Source organism: Lagopus leucura, unplaced genomic scaffold (genome assembly GCF_019238085.1).
Source record: "Lagopus leucura isolate 7727_CA_CO unplaced genomic scaffold, USGS_WTPT01 Super-Scaffold_100044, whole genome shotgun sequence".
Lineage (NCBI taxonomy): Eukaryota > Metazoa > Chordata > Aves > Galliformes > Phasianidae > Lagopus > Lagopus leucura.
The window spans coordinates 2,470,190-2,487,499 of NW_024962291.1; the positions used below are offsets into that span (position 1 = coordinate 2,470,190).

At 46.4% G+C, this 17,310-nt stretch overlaps 1 protein-coding gene across 2 annotated transcripts in view; it reads left to right on the top strand.

Moving 5' to 3' along the window:
* Nucleotides 1-2,928, top strand: part of BRSK2 (BR serine/threonine kinase 2) — a 294,340-nt gene extending 291,412 nt beyond the window's left edge. Inside the window, exon 20 of one of the 2 annotated variants that reach the window (XM_042884557.1) lies at nt 2,584-2,928. In XM_042884557.1, coding sequence (XP_042740491.1) covers nt 2,584-2,807 — 224 coding nt within the window. In that variant the 3' untranslated portion in view covers nt 2,808-2,928. The remainder of the gene's footprint in view (nt 1-2,583) is intronic. The other variant, XM_042884558.1, reaches the window with a different exon arrangement.
* Nucleotides 2,929-17,310: the final 14,382 nt, after the last annotated feature.

Consider the following 17,310-nt stretch of genomic DNA (forward strand, 5'->3'; position numbering starts at 1 on the left):
CAGCTTAGGGTGAATTAGAAGGTGTAGATGTGGAAGAGCTATCCCTATTCCAAAGCATTTGCACACATGTGGAAGGAGACAGGTGGAGCTCAGGGAGTTCTGACCCAGAAATAGCTGAGAGTTTGGTAGGTTTTCTTTTATTAGCCAGAATTTGAGTTACGTGTTTCTCCTGGCTGCTTGTTTGCATCCTGCATCTCTGAATCTGTTAGCTGAGTGGTGCCCTTCCAGAAACTAACAACCATTTGCTTGGGGCGCTGGTATAATTCGACACATAGATGGAAACAGGGCCAGCAGTAGGTTAAACACAAAACAGCAAGTACAGGAAGGCAAGGAATGAATTAGATGAGTAAGACTGAGATCCATCTCTCTGTATGTCAGCCATGTGATTTTTCTCAATGCCTGTTACCACACAGAGGAAAGCAGCAACTACATGGCTAGCATGGGCCAGTGGAAGAAGAGTAATACATTCAGTTTTGGAAGGCACAAATGCTATCTTTTTTCTTTTTCTTTGCATATCAACAGTTGATGTCTGTCTAGGATCTTCCTTTAGGGAATAAGAAAGCATGCTACAAGTCCTTCAGATGTTACCACACAGAGACAGTACTTGCCCACTGTGGTAACCAATCTGCTTATGTGTGTAATAAAGCGAAAAAAATAGATTATTAAGCCACCAGCTTCCACTAACTGTGGGTGAGTGGGGATCTCTGCTATGAAGAAGCCTCTTTGCTCTGGACTGAATGTTGCCGTCTCGGGGATGAAAGGTCCCACTCTTCACAACTACCACATCACTGCACAGCAGAAACAAGGAGCCTTCTGGGAGCTGGAGGATGAAATCGTTTAGATGGGGTATAAATTAGCTGATTTGAATTTGTTATAACAGTGGAGCCAACAGTCCCAATACTGAGAAAAACATCATGAGTTTTTCTTCAAGTATGACCTTCCACAGTAATGTAGAGGCACAGAGGTATACGCATTATTGCAAAGGGAATTAGAGTGTCAAGAAGGAATCTGCTGTACAGGTCTCTTCTTTAGCAGATAGGCCAGAGGGTCATTGTAAGGACATCCCATCCCCCTTAGCAGGTCCAGCCCAAGCTGCTGTGCCATGAAACCTCTGTGGACCATTCCTGGATTGATATTGCTCATGCTGAAACACAGCTGGGTCTTTCGTTGCATTAAACTTAAGGCAATCAGGAATGAAGAGAAGATTGTCTGGCCTTTGAGGACCAGTTAAAGGATTGCATATAACCATCTTGGAGCTGCATAATTAAACCCAGCACATAGCTGCTAGTCAAGCACATGAAGGCTCTTTACATAATATTTGTGTGTGCTTTGTTAATTGAGAATTCTCAGATGCCCACATTTAGAGGGTTTTAGAAGAAGACTCATTACATTCAGTCCAGGCTCTGTCTGTTCCTTTTGGCCCCTGGAGGTGCGTCTGTGATGCATCGTGCTCCCCATTGGAAAATGGCTTTGGTAAAGTGAATCTTGGATTTAATCAGAAGGTGAAATGGTGAGCAAAAAGACTTTTTCAAATGGCATGAAAGATTACATTCTAACATATGTACAGTGCCAAACCATGTTATTTCTACAGCCTACTCCTCTGGCTGGCTTAATGAGATACCTGTTCCACCAGCATGCAGTCCTACATCCTTCTGTGGCTCCTAGCTCCTCTGAAATCAATGTCTGTGTTCCAGAGGCTGTATTGTAACCAAACAATAAATTCAGGACAATGAGAAAGTAGTTCTTGACCCCGGCAGGTGCCAGAAATACATGCACAGCAACCTGCTTCTACAAAGCATTCAGTATCTCTATTTCCAGGTGCTTGTTGTAAGAAGGATCTGAAGATGCTTAGAAGCTTGCAAGCACAAGCCACAAACCACGCATACAGATGGAGGTAGTCGTGTCAGCCATCGCTTGTTTTTCAAATACTTTCTCCCTTGGAGCACTTAAGTGTTTGAGTTCTAGTGTCTAAAAAGCGAGCAAGGAGATACTCAGAAGCAAGGCAGAAAAGCATAATCCCCAGTGCAGCCATGTAACTTAGCAGGGCTGCAAAGCAAAGCAATTGGCAACCATATTAAAAAAAAGAAACACAACAAAACAAAAAAACAACAATGACATTTGTAACAGCAACAATAAGATGGGATTTGCCTGTATCCCACATTACGTTCACTGATGTTTCAGTGCAGAATGGCCAAATGACTGCAAGTAATAGACAGAACTACGTATTCCAGTGATGTGGTGCTGCATCCTCTTTTTAGGTGAGACAGCTGTGCCCACCCGCTCAAGACAAAACTAGGACCTACCCGTAGGTGCTTGATGCTCCCAGCCTCTTTATTTCTGTAGGTGTCCCATCCTAAACACTCTTCCTCTTCCTGCTCATTGTCTTCATTCCCCACACACCCCCACGCACGTGGCTCTGGATCTCCTCATCATGTTCTTCTCGTTAAAAACCCCATTGTTCATTTGTTTGTTTGTTCTCTCTCTTTCTCTCCTCTTTTTCTCTCTCTTTCCCTCTCTTTTTTTTTTTCTTTCTTTCTTTCTTTCTTTCTTTCTTTTTTTGTCTCCTCTGTTTTGTGTACCCAGGCAGCCCATTGAGTAACTTCTTTGACGTAATTAAACAACTTTTTTCAGACGAGAAGAACGGGCAGGTGAGCCATCCCCCCGGCACGCCAACCAAGCATAGCGCAAACAGCAAGCGGAGCGATTCCGGTTCTAATGACTATGGGTCTAGAGGAGACAATAAGTACCCTGCTGGCAAAGACAAGGCAAAGATGGTCTCATCAGTCGGCCTACAAGACCAACCTTAAATAAACACATAAAAAATTAAATAACTTAGAAACAAAATCAGAAACAAAAAACAGAAAAAATAAAGCAAGAAAGAATGAAAGAATATTCCTTAGCGAGCTAGCCTCTAAACTAGAAGGATGTATATACCTTGCCACAACAGTACAAAACTGTCTATAGACAAATTTTGTATGAAGGAATGACTGTATATATATACATATATATATTTATATATGATATATAATATATATCTCAGAAACAAACACAAAAACAAACGAACGAAAGAATGAAAAGAAAGAAAAGAAAAGGTAGCACAGATGACAAACCCAATTCGACTCAACTTGGGTTGGGGTTTTTTTTTTTTTTTTTGTTTTTTTTTTTTTTTTTTTCCCCCCTTTTTTTTGATTTTTTTTTTTTTTTTTCTTTTTTTTTTTTTTTTTTTCTCCTTCCTGATTTTTTGGTTTTTTTTTATTGTTATGATTACTTTTTGTTTTCTTTCGGTTTGTTTCTTGTTCTGTTCATGCTCTCTCTGTGTTTCTGACGACACCACTTGTTTCCGCTCTGCTACCAGGAATTATCCCGAAAAGTTAACATGTCAGCCACGGCTTCACCTTCTGTGCTCTGCGGACACTTGTTGACGGAAGGCAACCGATGTAGACTGTCCAAGGACCAGTCCTGTTTGAGGTTCCCAGCCTCCCCTCTCCCTTCAGGAAGTGGGTTTCTCCCCCACTTCTCCCCAAACATCTCCCCAATGCACGCTTTTTTTTTTTATTATTATTTTTATTGGTTTTTTTTTTTTTTTTTTCTTTTTTTTCCTCTCTCTTTTTCATTTTTGGTGCTCCACAAGAGAGATCTGCTCAGTTATTGGATTGCAAAATCTGGGCTGAAAGGAGGTTGCAAATTGTTGGAGTGAAACCTTTGCCCTTGGCAGCTTCTGTCTGCGCAGGTGAACTCTGCCTGGAGCGGGAGGGTGCAGGGAAGGAGATGGGGTAGTGGGAGCGCAGTGTTGCGTGGATCCAGAGCGCGTTCTCATCAGAAACCAGCTGGGAGCAACTCAAAACTAAGCCTTGAACCAAGACAGTATTGGGGAGCTTCATCACAGGATTTTCTTAACCTTCTTTTTGTCCCCGCCACCTTTTCTGTTTCTTTTGGCCTTTTTTTAATGTATATATACATGTATATTTATGTGCGTATATTTTGATAAAAATATACACACATACATACATACATATATATACACAGAAAATAATTGTGTTTTGTTTTGATTCGTTTTGTTTTTAATGCCGTCTCATTTTGCTTTTTGACCTGCTGGAAGGGGAAAGGAGTAAACTTAGGAGGAGAGGGGGGGTTAAACGAATAAACACATACAAACAAAACATGAAAACTTAGGGAAAAGGCAACTTCTGGTAGCAAAGAAGAGGGACAAGACTCTGCCAAGGACTGTCTCTCCCACCGCCAGGCACGGTTGCTGCTGCTGCTACTGCTGTTCCTCCTTCGACACCTTCCTCCCCATCTGTCAGCTCCCTGCCACTGTGCCACCGTGCTGGGACCTTCTTCCACCAGCTGGAGCCTCCACCGCACCCTGCATTTAGAGGCAATTGTTGTGTTGCTAGTGCTGCATTGATATCAGTATTATTATTTCTTTAAGTTACCGATTTCATTCGTTGGCTTGGGTGAATTTTTTTCTTAAGAAAAAAGAGAAAAAAAAAAAAAAAAGAAAAAAAAAAAGAAAAAAAGAAGACGAAGAGGAAGAAAAGAGACTTATCTTGGGTTTTATTTCCTGTGTGTGTGTGTGTGCAAATCACTGGCACTTAGTTCATCTGAGCAAGGCAAGGTGGAGTCAGGGCAATGGGAGACTTAATCACGAAGCTACTGTAAACTTTAAAAATTACTGCAAGATATTTTTATAAAGTTTTAGTTTTTCTTTTTGTTTTGGTTTGTTTTGGTTTGGTGGTTTGTTTTGTTTTGTTTTGTTTTTGAAGGGGAGGAGGGTGGGGTTGGGTGGATGGGGACCTTTTTTTTTTGCGTTTCAGTTCTTAGGTCTTGGTTATTTATATATACATATATATATATTTAAAAAATAAGCTGTTAGATATATCTTCTGTTTAATGACTGTGTAGAGGCAACATTGATTCTTATTTATTTTGCGGAGGAGGGGGAAAAAAGACACAGCAACCCCCTAAGTGTTCATCTTGTGACTTTGAGAAAGAAGAATCGCCGCCTTTTTTCCTCCTCCTCAGGAGTTACGTGACCAAGTGTAACTTATTCTGGCCCAAGTTCAAAGGTTAAACAAACAGACAAAGAAACAAACGTGGTTTTACGCCTGGAAGACAAAACACAGTGAGAAGTTCTTCTTGACTGAGATTTTAAGAATGTAGGCTTAGCATTAGTGTTCAGCTCTTTTATGACCTTCGATTGCTGCTCGTTGGGTTCCTATGGGTGTATGTTGTATCGCAAGATTATTCTTATTTTTTTTAATGATAATGTTGTATGAGTTCTTTTTGGTTGTTGTTGTCGTCGTTGGTTTTTTTAATCATTTTTCCCCTTCTCGGACCAGTTTTACTTGTACATAGGTTTGAAGATTAAAGCGAATTTTTAAAGACACAACTGGGGCAAAGACCTTTGACTTTGGCCCCGCTTCCCCATTCCCCCAAAACGGGAGGGATTTATTTTACGTTTCCGTTCTATTTATTTATTTATTTTCCCTACTCCCAACCTTTTCTCTCGTATTGCTGTGTGCATGTCAGACACCAGGGGGTGATGGCTGGGGAGGGGGGGAGGCAAGGGTGCAGGAGAGGGGGGCAGTTTTAATTGCATGACATTGCTGTAAATTAGTCTCTTTTGCTTTCGTTGTCTTTCCTGCCTCCGCCCTCTCTCTACTTCTCCTCCGAGCTCCCCTCCCATCACCCCCGTCCTTCTTTTCCCTCTTTTCTCTTCCCTTGTGTATAGATTTTGATGCTTCTGTTACATTGTACCTCTACGAAAGGCTGGGATTTCAATACAAAATAATAATAATAATTTAAAAAATACCTATATCAGCAAAACCCACGTGGTACAAGCAGGAAGGGGATTACTTACACAAGATATAAGAATAAACGAAAGCAATACCTCTTGTTATCCTTCCTATTTTGTACTTTGAAGACACACACGCGCGCACACACACATATACAGACACAAACTGACGTTATTTAATGGTTTAAAATGGACAACAAAAATCTGATGTATCCCTTGTTAAATAACTGTGAGCAACTTTAGTTCAAAAACCAATAAATTCATTCAGTAAAGAGACGAGCTGTGGCGTGTCCTCTTTGTGTCCGTCAGGCGAGCCGCCCGGCCCGGTAAGTAGCGCGGCGCCGCCTCGCGCTGCCTGTAGGGGGCGCTGCTCCCAATTGCCTCGCGCTGCCTGTAGGGGGCGCTGCTCCCAACAGCCTGGAGTTCTCGAGGCGCAGCTCCCCGCGCGCTCGGCGGGAAGGGGGCGGCACGTGGTGCGGCTGTTGGGCGCGAGGCGGATCGAGGAGTGGCGGCGGAGCAGGTAGGCGGTGGGGCTGAGGAGGCTCGGCGCTTTTGGAAGGTTCCACGTTGCTGCCGCAGCACGGGGAAGACGAGCCCTCGGGTTCCAGGAGGGATTTATTGATTTGCTAAGCGAGGCGAGGGGGAAGATGGTGTCCTGAAAATGAAGGGGACAGCAAACGCTGCGGGCGCTGTAAGGCTGGGAGCTGGCATGGCGGCGTGTGGAAGGAGCTGCTGGGAATGGCCGTGAGCTGGGATGGTGTCCTTTGCACTGCTCCTTGGTGCTGTCTCCACGTGCTCTAAGAAGAGGTTTCTGCTAAGGGCAGGACCTCACGCTTACAGCCTACCCGTGTTTATTCTGCCTTTTTTGGCTCTGAAAAACGGTAGAAAGAACATAGTTGTGTACAGATGAGGTGAGGATCAGTGACAGTGGGTTGGTGGTTGAACTGGATGATCTCGGTGGTCTTTTCCAGCCACAATGATTCCACGATTCTGTTCTGTTACAGTCTCCAGCTGTTTGATGCTTTCTTATAGGTCAGCGCGTAGGAGAGATTGTTCTTTTGGATGAGGACAGTTTACGTTTAACTTTCCCTCCACAGCCCCTTTTCCATTGCGTAGCTTGAATCGGAAGGCAGGCAGCAGCCACAGCAGTGGATTTTGCCCGTTCTGTGTGCTGCCAGGTGCCGTCTGGGAGCTCATCCAATCCCAGCACCAGGTGATGTCTGCTGAGATGCCCTGAGCTCAACACCTGTGCTTGAGCTGCAGCAGCTGAGCTTTGCTGTGGTGCCGATCCTCTCAGGCCTCCTGTTCTCCTTGGAGCTCCCCTCCCCCAGGCTTTGTACCTCAAACGCTGGCTGTGCTTAACCTCCATCTCTGACGTTCCCTGTGAGCACAACGTTCCGCTTCCAGAGTACAAATTGAAGACAGAGAAAATGTGTAAGACACCAGTCAGCATTTTCTATTTGTCTGCACACGCTCACACGTGCATTTTGTTTAGATAATGCATATGTGAAAATGTGTTTGTGCTGAAGGTGAGCTGTCATTAATTGAACCAGTACATGACTTGCTGTGTGTATAAGCAGTGAATTGTGCATTAAATGAGCAGCTGAGGCTGCTGAGGTGTGGAGATGATTCTCATTGCCACATGTCAACATGCAGTCAATTTGGGGGCTGAGAAAGAAGCCATTTGTGTTTGACAGCATTAATGCAAATTGTCTAAGATTTATAAGCGATGTGTAAGAATTTCCTCACCGGTCAGATTGGCTTTAATGAAAGTGATCTGATACAAGTGGGTGAGCTTTGTGGCTTGGGCTAGTCAGGGGTAAGGAGCCATATTCGTTAAAACAGCAAAACTTGTGTAATGCCTCCAGGTAGTGCTAATTCCAGCACCTGCTGTTAGGACGTGTGCCTTTCCTCCTGCTGGGTCAGGCAGTGCCTTTAACCCAGCAGGCTCAGCGATTTCCTTCCATGCTGCAGCTGAATGCCCACAGGCACAGAGTGTCTGCAGGGCTGGTACTGAACCTTCGCTTCGTTTCAGCTCTGTTGGACACTGACGTTTGTACGTGAGCTCCTGGAAGAAGAGCGGGCTGTTCTGGTAAGGAAGCAGATTTAGTTCACAGTTTCTTATTATAGAAAGCAGAGAGGGGAGGGAGACACTTGTTTAAAAACTGACAAGTGTCTTAGCTCTTTGTTGTACCCCTTAATCTCCTTATTTTATTTAAAACCACTTCAGCAGCTGCGGCTCCTGCTTAATTTGGAGAACAAAACCTGAGCAGTTCAACTGGCTGGGGACAGTGCAGGCCACAAGTGGAAGGGAAACCCGCGCTGAGGGCGAGTCCTTTCTTCTCCTTAATGCAGAACTTATTGTGTGGGTTATTTTTAGTGCTGTAATCTTGCTGAGTGCTGCTGAGAGAAACTGTGCCAGGCGGGCTGGCAGGCTTTGAAGGGACTGGGAAATGGGATTTCCTGTTCCACCGGCTCAGAGCTGACTCTTGCTATTGTCAGGGGCTATTATCGCCTCCTCGCAGCCAAGGCAGATAACGCAGCTTCAAGGTCAGGGAAGACGCAGTCTCTGAGCAGCAGCCCTAGCAGTAGGAAGAGTATGCGTGCGGTCAGGCTGTTTCTGCAGCAGCTGCAGTTCGGGGCACTGCCTGGGAAGGCTGCCTGTGGATGGCAGAAGCTCAATTGAGGTCGGATGGGATTTCTGCTGTCTGGTCCCAGCCCTGCTTGCAACTTCACAGGGCAACCTGTCCCTGATGTCCCTGATGTGCCTGCAGGGAGACAAGCAAGATTCTGGTTTCCCGCTCCTCATTCCCCCCCACCTGCTCTCTGCTGTGGCTCCTGCCCTCCTGCTGAGTGTCGCCTCCTCTTCAGGCAGCGTTTCCCCCATGCTGCTCACAGCAGGTCCAGGTGTTGGAAATATCCAAATAATTTTTGTCAGGACGGTATCTCTGATAAAAGGAGATTTTATTTGCGATTGCAATGGTGGGCGTCCTGCAAGCAGAAGCGCTCCTATGGACACAACATGACAAGCCTTTATATCCTGTTTTCTCCCCCCCTCCCTTGTTTCCCCAGTGGCTGAGTACTCCAGGTTCACAATCTTATCAGAAGGTTTACATTTGCTATTTACTTGTTAATTTATTTGTTATTTGGTGTCAGTCAGTAGCCATCCTGTTGTTTCCAAGATGTCTCGGTGCTCTCCTTGTTGTATTGATATGGTTCTCCTGCAGGAAACCACAGTACAGATTCAAATAGCAGTTAACTTTACCCATTGGGTTTGGAGCACAGCAGTGATGACAGCTTTGTCAGTACTTCACACGGGGTGAATGAGGGCTTCACTGGGCTATGGGTAAATGAGAACAGGTATCTGAGGGCAAGGTAGCACCGCTCTCTTCCCTTCCCTGCCCCTTGCCTTGCACTGAAATATAAACTGGTAAGCCTGTGGAGGGGAGGCTGAATAGCTCATCCCTTACTGTGCAGCTGGCTTTGTACTGGTGGATTTCTCAGCACCGGCAGTCCTAGTTCTGGGTGGAACAACTGAGGGAGTGCCCCAGCATGCCCCTTGATGCAGAGGCTGGATGAAGAATGCGTTCAGAGAGGCACAGCTCTGTGCTGCTGCTTCCTTGTGGCTGTCCTTAGCTTCTGTTTGGCTTGCTGGGGTTTGGAGCTGCGAGGGACTGAGCTCAGTTCTGATGGGGGAGGAGCTGATGCTCAATTTGAGACCAAATGGTTGCCACAGCCACACTGAGATAACAGTGGGACGTGGCCAAAATAGAACCTGTTTGCGGCTGCGTGAGATTCCGTGTGTATATTTTCTTGTGTTTATTCATCAACTATATATCTATAGCTGTGTATTCCACCCAAGGTCCTATCTCCTGGGTTAGGAGGGTGACCTGTGGAGGTGGCACCGCAGGGCCCTTTATCTGCCTTCCTGGGTTGACTGTCTTTCCTACTTAGCATTTATTTACAGTGAATGAGTCAGCAGCTGTTGACTGGGCAAATGCTGCTCTGTGCACCTCAGCCAGGTCTGGCAGCAGGAGAAAAGCTTGGAGCTGCCCTCAAGGCTTCGCCATTGCAGTGTGCAGGTTGGGGGTGCCAGGAGCTCTGGGGTTGTGCTGCAGGGATGGAGCTGCCTCTCAGAAGGGATGTGCCTGATGTGCTGCTGCTAGCAGAGTGCTGGTGTGTTTGCACATTTATTTGTAAGGGTGATGTCTGCAGTGGCTGTGTTCTACCTTATGTGAAACTTCACAGTCCTGGGGTGCAGCTGAATGAGGAGGCTTCTAGGAGAGCTGAGATCTGTTTTGTTCTTCTGAAGCTGTTAATCTTGGAGCTTTTGGCCATCTTATACTGGCTTTTTATCAGGCTTGTCAGCTGCTCTGTGTGGCCTACACGGCCTCAGCAAAGAATTGCCACTTACACTGAGAATAGGTGCATGGCTGGGTCCCCTGGGTGCTTCTGTTCTCCAAATCATCAATATTGTAAAACACCTCTTTTCTCTGCTGCTGAGTGTAGTGACTGGGGAAGCTGAGCTTTTGATGGTGTGGAGCCCGGTAAGGCCTGCAGCCTGCAGCATTCCCCATAGCTGCCAAAAGCTGACTGTGGGATGTGGTTGCGCAGCCACAGCTGGCCCAGCTCCAGGCTGACGTGCTGCTGACGCACTCTGCTGGATCTGCTGCTCTCACCCCGAGATTTGCAGGTGTTGAAATACGCTGTGTGGGACAGTGCTGCCTGCCTTGCTGCCGCCTCAGAGCTGCCCTGAGAGGAGGTTCCTGTGCGTGGATTGAGGTGGCGTGTTGATGTGCTTCCTTTCCACTGGTGCCTGCCCTGCTGTGTGCTGCTGCCACGTGTTTCCTGGGGAGCGTGGAGCTTTGTGTAGGCAGCACGGTGGCCAGTGTTAGGGTATTTCATGGTGGGGAGCCTGCAGGCTGTGTGTGCTCTGCTGGCCGTGTGAGCACTGAGAGGAAGGAACAGTGCAGGCCTTCCCATAGCTACTGTATAGGCTGGCATGACAGCTACTGCCCAAATGGTGTCATTCTGACAACCCAGGCACAGAACAAAGTTGCAGGAAGGAGGAATTGTTTCTCGTACCACTTGATGTTTAGAAAAGGGCCAGTAATATCTGTGATTTATGCACTTAGTGTTGCAGTTTAACCCAGCAGGCAGCAAAGCAATATTCAGACATTTGCTCCCTCTCCCCCTCCTGGTGAGATGGGGAAGAGAATCGGGAAAAAAAGAGGTGGAACTCACAAGTTGTCCACCCTGCTGACTGATGCCCAGCCAGTCCCAGAGCAGGGGCAGCCCTCCAGTCAGCTTTCCCCAGCGTTTGTGGGATTTCATGCTATCATATGGTGTGGGATGTCCCTTTGGACAGTTTAGGTCAGCTGTCTCTGTGCTTTCCCCTCCTGGCTTCTCATGCAGCTGCAGCCCCCTCACAGGCAGGGCAGTGCAAGGAGCTGGGATGTCCTTGGCTCAGCGCTGCCCTGCAGTAACTAAAACTTCACTGTGTTATCAGCACTTTTTCTCCTTAAGCCAAAACATAGCATCATACCGGGTACTGTGAAGAAAGCTGACCCTATCCCAACTTAAACCGGGACAATTAGAAAAGACTGAATAGATTGAGTTGGTCAAATCAGTGTGGCAAAGGTAATGGCAGTGAGTCACTGAAAGAGAACTTTCTAAGAGAGATGGACTCTGAAGCATCTTGTTGCTTCAGCTGATGGCAGTCTGCATAGGGTCATTGGCCTCACTGGCTTAAGCTTTAGATCTGACTCTGAATGAACAATAATTTTGGCTCCAGGTTTCACTTCTGCCTTTGTCCTTCCCCTTTGCTCTCTTGTGTGCTCAGACAGGTTCTGAGCACAGGAGCTGACGCAGCTGCAGGATTATCACACAGTCCCAGGGAAAGCACTCGGGTTTTCCTGACTTAGCTGTCAGCTTTAAGAAGGGAACAAAATGGTGTTGCTCAGGGAAAAGCTCCTCGGCAGTGTTGCAATTGCAGGGCTCATGTGGATTGATTTTGTGGTTTGTGTGGTGTGGGAGTGGAGGGCTGTGACTTGTTGTATTCCCTTCTGAGATTAAAATGAAGAGTCTTGTAGATACAAGTGGGCTTGCTTTAAAGCCCTCAGCTCAGCTTGTGTGATGGTAGTCCATGCGCATTTTACACTGCAGAGGAGTGAAAAATGTAAGAAAATCTTAGTTTAAGTGCAGCAGTTGTAAGTTTGACCAACTCACTGTAGCTTTTAGTCTTACTTTTAATATTGCTGGCACGTGGGGACTTGATTTGGTTTAGTGACCGAGGCACTGGCCCGCTAAGGCCCTTTGAATTGCTTTCAGACCCCTGTCTTCCAGGTTTGTGTGAAACCAGCCGACAGTTCAACTGCTCAGTGGGCAAAAAAAAAAAAAAGAGAGGAGCAGATGGAGTGCTTGCCTAAGCTTACTTCATTATGAACACCTGGCTTTGAAGAAAGCCCTTGTTTTCATGTCATGGACCAGAAGCCATTCACCAGCAAAATGAAACAGTGCTCTTAGAAAGAACCCGAGCTATTTGTTTGAGGAGCACTGGATCAGAAATGAATGTGAATCCAATAATAACAGTTAATTAAACTGTTGTAAGAGTGTTTTAATCTCTCTCCTCCAGGTGTAGCTTCACTTTTTCCTCCATCAGGGAGATTATAATGAAGTGTGGAGTGCTTCTAATCCAATCAGGATTCCTGAATGGATCAGTGTTTGTCCTGCTTTCACATTTAAGCAGTGGTTACACCACAATATTAACTTAGTAACAAGATAGCAACCTCGAACTGAATTCAGCCCGGAGGCTCAATGGGGGCAGGAGAAAGATGATTCCAGGTATCTTTTCTGCTCAGCTGTCTGTGGACATCAGTGCAGCCAGGCCAGGTTTGTGCCGGTGTCAAACCACCCCTTAGTCAGGTGGAGCCTGAAGAAGCCACGCTCAGATCCTGCCCAGCCCTGAAGGCTCCTGCGAGCACGAGTGGTTCAGCAAGACCGTGAGCGACAGAGACAAGCTGCAGCCTATCTCAGCCTGTGCTCTTGTGCTGCTCTGCAGAGGCTCCTATTGAGCTGCCTCCTGCACACACGCGCAGCGCAGTCCTTTGGCCGGGCAGCACGGAGCTGCTCAGCAGGGAGGTTCTGGCTGAGCGCTGCTGGGTGCAAAGCAGGGCAGCTATGGCTCATTCCCTGAGCGTCTCCCGGTCTTTCCCACAGCATGTCATAACTGCGCCTTTTGCCCTGCAGCCTGTCAGTGAGCAGGGGGAGTTTGTGGCTCTGGGCACGCGGTACAAACATGCTGTTTCTCTGTGCTGAGCGGCTGTTGCAGAGGGGTTTACGGTTGCAAGGGGCTGAAAGTTATTAGACATTCAGGTGGCACCGTGCGTGCGGTGCTGCAGTGCTGAGCTTTGTGTGAGCTGGAGTTAATTTGGCTTAAGCCCTGACCTCAAATAGTGGGTCTGTAGTGGAAAATCTCCTGTGGAAGGAACTGAATCTGTCCAGTTGGGAATTGCTGCCCTGGCTTTCTTTCGCTCCGTAGTGTAGAATGACACATCCCATTTTTCCCAAGCATTTGGCTTCTTTTGGCTGTTTGGCAGCAGGATGCCTACCAGTGTCTGTCTGCAGTGCCTGGCTGCTCTTCCTCATACCTACTTCTGAACGTCATCTTGCTAGGAGTGACATGGGGGACTAGCTTGTGTCCTGTTGGGTCAGTTGGCACAATCATAGAATCATAGAATGGCTTGGGTTGGAAGGGAGCTCAAGGATCGTGAATCTCCAACCCCCCTGCTGCAGGCAGAGCCACCAATATATCCATATCTCTAATACTACACCAGGCTGCCCAGGACCCCATCCAACTTGGCCTTGAACACCTCCAGGGACGGGGCATCCACAACCTCTGTGGGCAGCCTGTGCCAGCACCTCACCACTCTTGGTAAATAGGATGTGTTGACTAGGGCAATAGGGCAGTTGAAGTAAGTATTGGTTCTTTGCAGCTCTGCAGGCTGTGAGTGCTGCTGGTATGAAAATGAGTGAGTTTGCAGTGATGAATGATAGTATTTATTGAGCTCTTGGTGCTCATCTCATGTGAAGGTGTGTGAGGAACTACCTGCCCTAGCAGCAGTCCTTCGCAAATCTGGGACCTTGATGCTCTGGTCACAGTACAACACCTGTTCCATAGATTTAATCTGAGCTAGTTTGAAACCATTTTTAAACCAGTAAGACTGTTTAAATATTCACTATTATTATTTGTGCTCTCTTGAAAACGTCCTTAATTTTTGCTGTTCTGCTCTAGTGGGTACAGCTGATCTTCAGGCACAATTTGTTTTCTGCTTCTGCTTTTCACTCTCACTAAGGCAGCTTTTGTAGCCACAAGGATTCAAATCTACTTTCTGTAATTGTTGAATGTCACTAAGCCTGCTTGAAAAGAACACAGTGATTCTTTATATTAAGGATTTTATATAGATATCATGTAAATGTAATAAATGTGGATTTTTTGGTATCAGTTTCTGCTTCTGTTCTGGATTGTCCTTTGTAAGTAGCTGCATATCTACCCTGCTGAGGGATCCCTGAACTGTTTGTTTGGGTCCCTGTGGTGGTTAGAAGGCAGGTTTGTTTTCCCTGTCTGGGTTTCCTTTTGCAGTCCCTAAGGGCAGTACTTGCTTCAGACACGTGTCTTTTAAGCCTTCCTAACGTCAGGTGAAGCAGTGGTTTTTCTCAGAAGCCCAAGTGCTTTGTCAGATGTGGTTGAACACGGCTCAGTGAGCACGGTGGTGATGGGCTGACAGTTGGACTAAACGATCTGTGTGGTCTTTTCCAACCTTAAAGATTCTGTGATTCGATGGACTTCCCATCTGAGCTGCTGAGCAGAAAGGCTGCCAAGCCCACGTGCTTTGTACTTGTTCTGTTGAGTTATCTGTGGACCAGAAAAAAAGTTTTATGTTAGGGACCTTACACTACTTTGTGAGAGAATGTTAGCTGCCCGAGCTGGTGTACAGCAAAGTGGCTCAGGGCATTTTAATGACTCTGTCATAGATAGAATGAAAAGAATTAGCAGACAGTAAAACATCAGCGGAGAAGTAAAGATAGAATACTCCTGATGCCAGGTTCAGTTCTAGGTCCTTTCTAGCTCAGAGCCAGAAAAGGCTGTCTGGAAGAGATGAGAGAACTTCCAGTCTGGGTGCTCGGCCACAACAGTTTCTGTTTTCTCAGAACCATGCGCTGACATCACTTTGAGAAGCCCAACTGTTCGTGTCGCAGCCTGAGTGGTTCTGCTGTTGTCTGTGAAGAGAACAGAGACCCCCATTAGCACACTGAGGGGCTTTGCCTGCTGCTTAGTGTCTTGTTAATGCCATTTCATCAGCTCCATCTGCTATGTCAGGATTTGCTTGTACTGCTTACATCAGTGTCAGGTAAAGATACCAGATCTGTCTTGAAACTCCTCAGGTACTGGACCGGTATTTGGGCTGCAGCACAGCTGGTAGCCCTACTGTGTGCTGTGCAGCCCTACTGTGTGCTGTGCAGCCCTACTGTGTGCTGTGCAGCCCTACTGTGTGCTGTGCAGCCCTACTGTGTGCTGTGCAGCCCTACTGTGTGCTGTGCAGCCATAACTGCTGTAGGGCCTGGGCATTAGGAGCAGCTTCATGCTGGTGTTGCCATTCACAAATGATATGACCAGCATTCTCACATAGTGGGTTTGGGCAGAATAAGACAGCCTGTTTCTCTGTCCTCAGTTTGATAGTGGAAGAGTATTTCTGGCTTCTAATTGTTCTGTTAATGGAGAACTGAGGATTGGCTAGGGCAAGCTAGAAGATGGCAGGCATGAGTGCGGGCTTGTTTGATGAAGCATGGCTGTGTAAGACCAGCATACTTGGTAAGCTCTCACAAAGCTGGTTTGTTCTTCTCTGGGATTCCTTGTTTCTTTTAGTCTTCAGCTAATGTGCAGGAGGCAATCATTACCTGATAGCATGCCCTTTCAGACCCTTGAGCAGTTCCAGCTGCACTTCAGTGTGAGCATGTTTGGCTGGCAGTGTGGGTACCTCAGTGCCAGAGTGTCTCTCTCTGCTTGTGCTCATCAGAAAAGTGTCCCATAAGAAGCAAGATTGACTTCTCTTAACATACATGGCTAGAAGGCTGTTGCTCATACGTAAAATGAGATTGCTCTGTGGGATTTCTGCCTTGGTAACTACAGCTCTCATGGAAGAAAGAAGGAAGTAGAGATGTCTTTACTGGGCTGAAGTAGATGATGTCTGATTCAGTTTGTCTTGCCGCTTCTTGGACTTTGTGGAGTGGGCACAAAGCTGGTGAGGGAGTGTAACCCCACAGAACATACATGGGGCTACTTTTAAAAGAACACCTTTAGTCAGTGATGGTTTGAGCTCATGCTGGCATCATTCTGGGCTTGGAGATTTGTTAGGGGTTCTGCAGTGGCAAGTGTAAAGCTGGGAGCACTGGAACAGGCTGCCCAGGGAGGTGGTGGAGTCTCCTTCTCTGGAGATGTTCAAGACCTGCCTGGATGCCTACCTGTGCGACCTACTGTAGGGAACCTGCTTTGGCAGGGGGGTTGGACTCGATCTCAGGAGGTCCCTTCCAACCCCTACAATTCTGTGATTCTGTGAGTTTGTCTAATCTATCTAAGACAAGGCCTTTGAAGGGCATCCGTGCTGGGGTGATAGCTCAGGTTTTTGTTTGGTTCTTGTTTTATGTAACGGCTGTGCAATAATGGTATAGCACTTAATTGATCTTTAGGGGAAGATGGTTTGGACTTGGAATAATGAGGTGGCTCTGTTGTTTCAGCAGCACTTTGGTCAATTCATGAAGCACCCTTACTTAAAACAGTTACGGACAGTTTTTTGTTGAGACCTAATGCCCTCCCATAGATGTGAAGGGATGTGGGCTCAGTTCTTGTATTCAATTTGGCTGCTTGGTGGGCATAGGCTGTCATTGGTAAGCTGCAGTGGCATCACTGAGGCTGTTTGAGGACTTCATGACAATTCTTTACCGTTACATTATTACAGTGTAATCCACTTAAGTAACCACTGAAACGTGTGTAGACACTTTGAAGTTCATTTTTACAGTAATGTTTACTCCTGGCCAGAAGAATGTTAGTGTTGGCACTTATTTCGGTGTTTGTCCTTATTCCTACTGTTAAAATCAGCAGGGTGAGCCACACTGAAGTCAGATTATTTGTTTTGTCATAAGCTGGTTGTAAAATATATTTAAAAAAAATTACTGTCTAGATGAAGCTTCTGTACTTCACAAATGTAAAATGTCTGCAAATTAAACTGAGGACAGCTGGCAAGAGCTACTCCTGGCTTTTCTAGACGTAGCGTGTGGTACTTTACTATTTTCCTGGTAGCTGATTTATTGGTTACAGCTCTTTGTCAAGGCACGGGCTCCTGGCACACTAGGTGCTGTCAGCCCTTCCTATGGAAAGGTAAGGCATGGCAATTACCAATTTGGTAATTACGACTCTTAACTTTCAGTTCACAACATGAAGCTAAGTTGGTTTAGTCA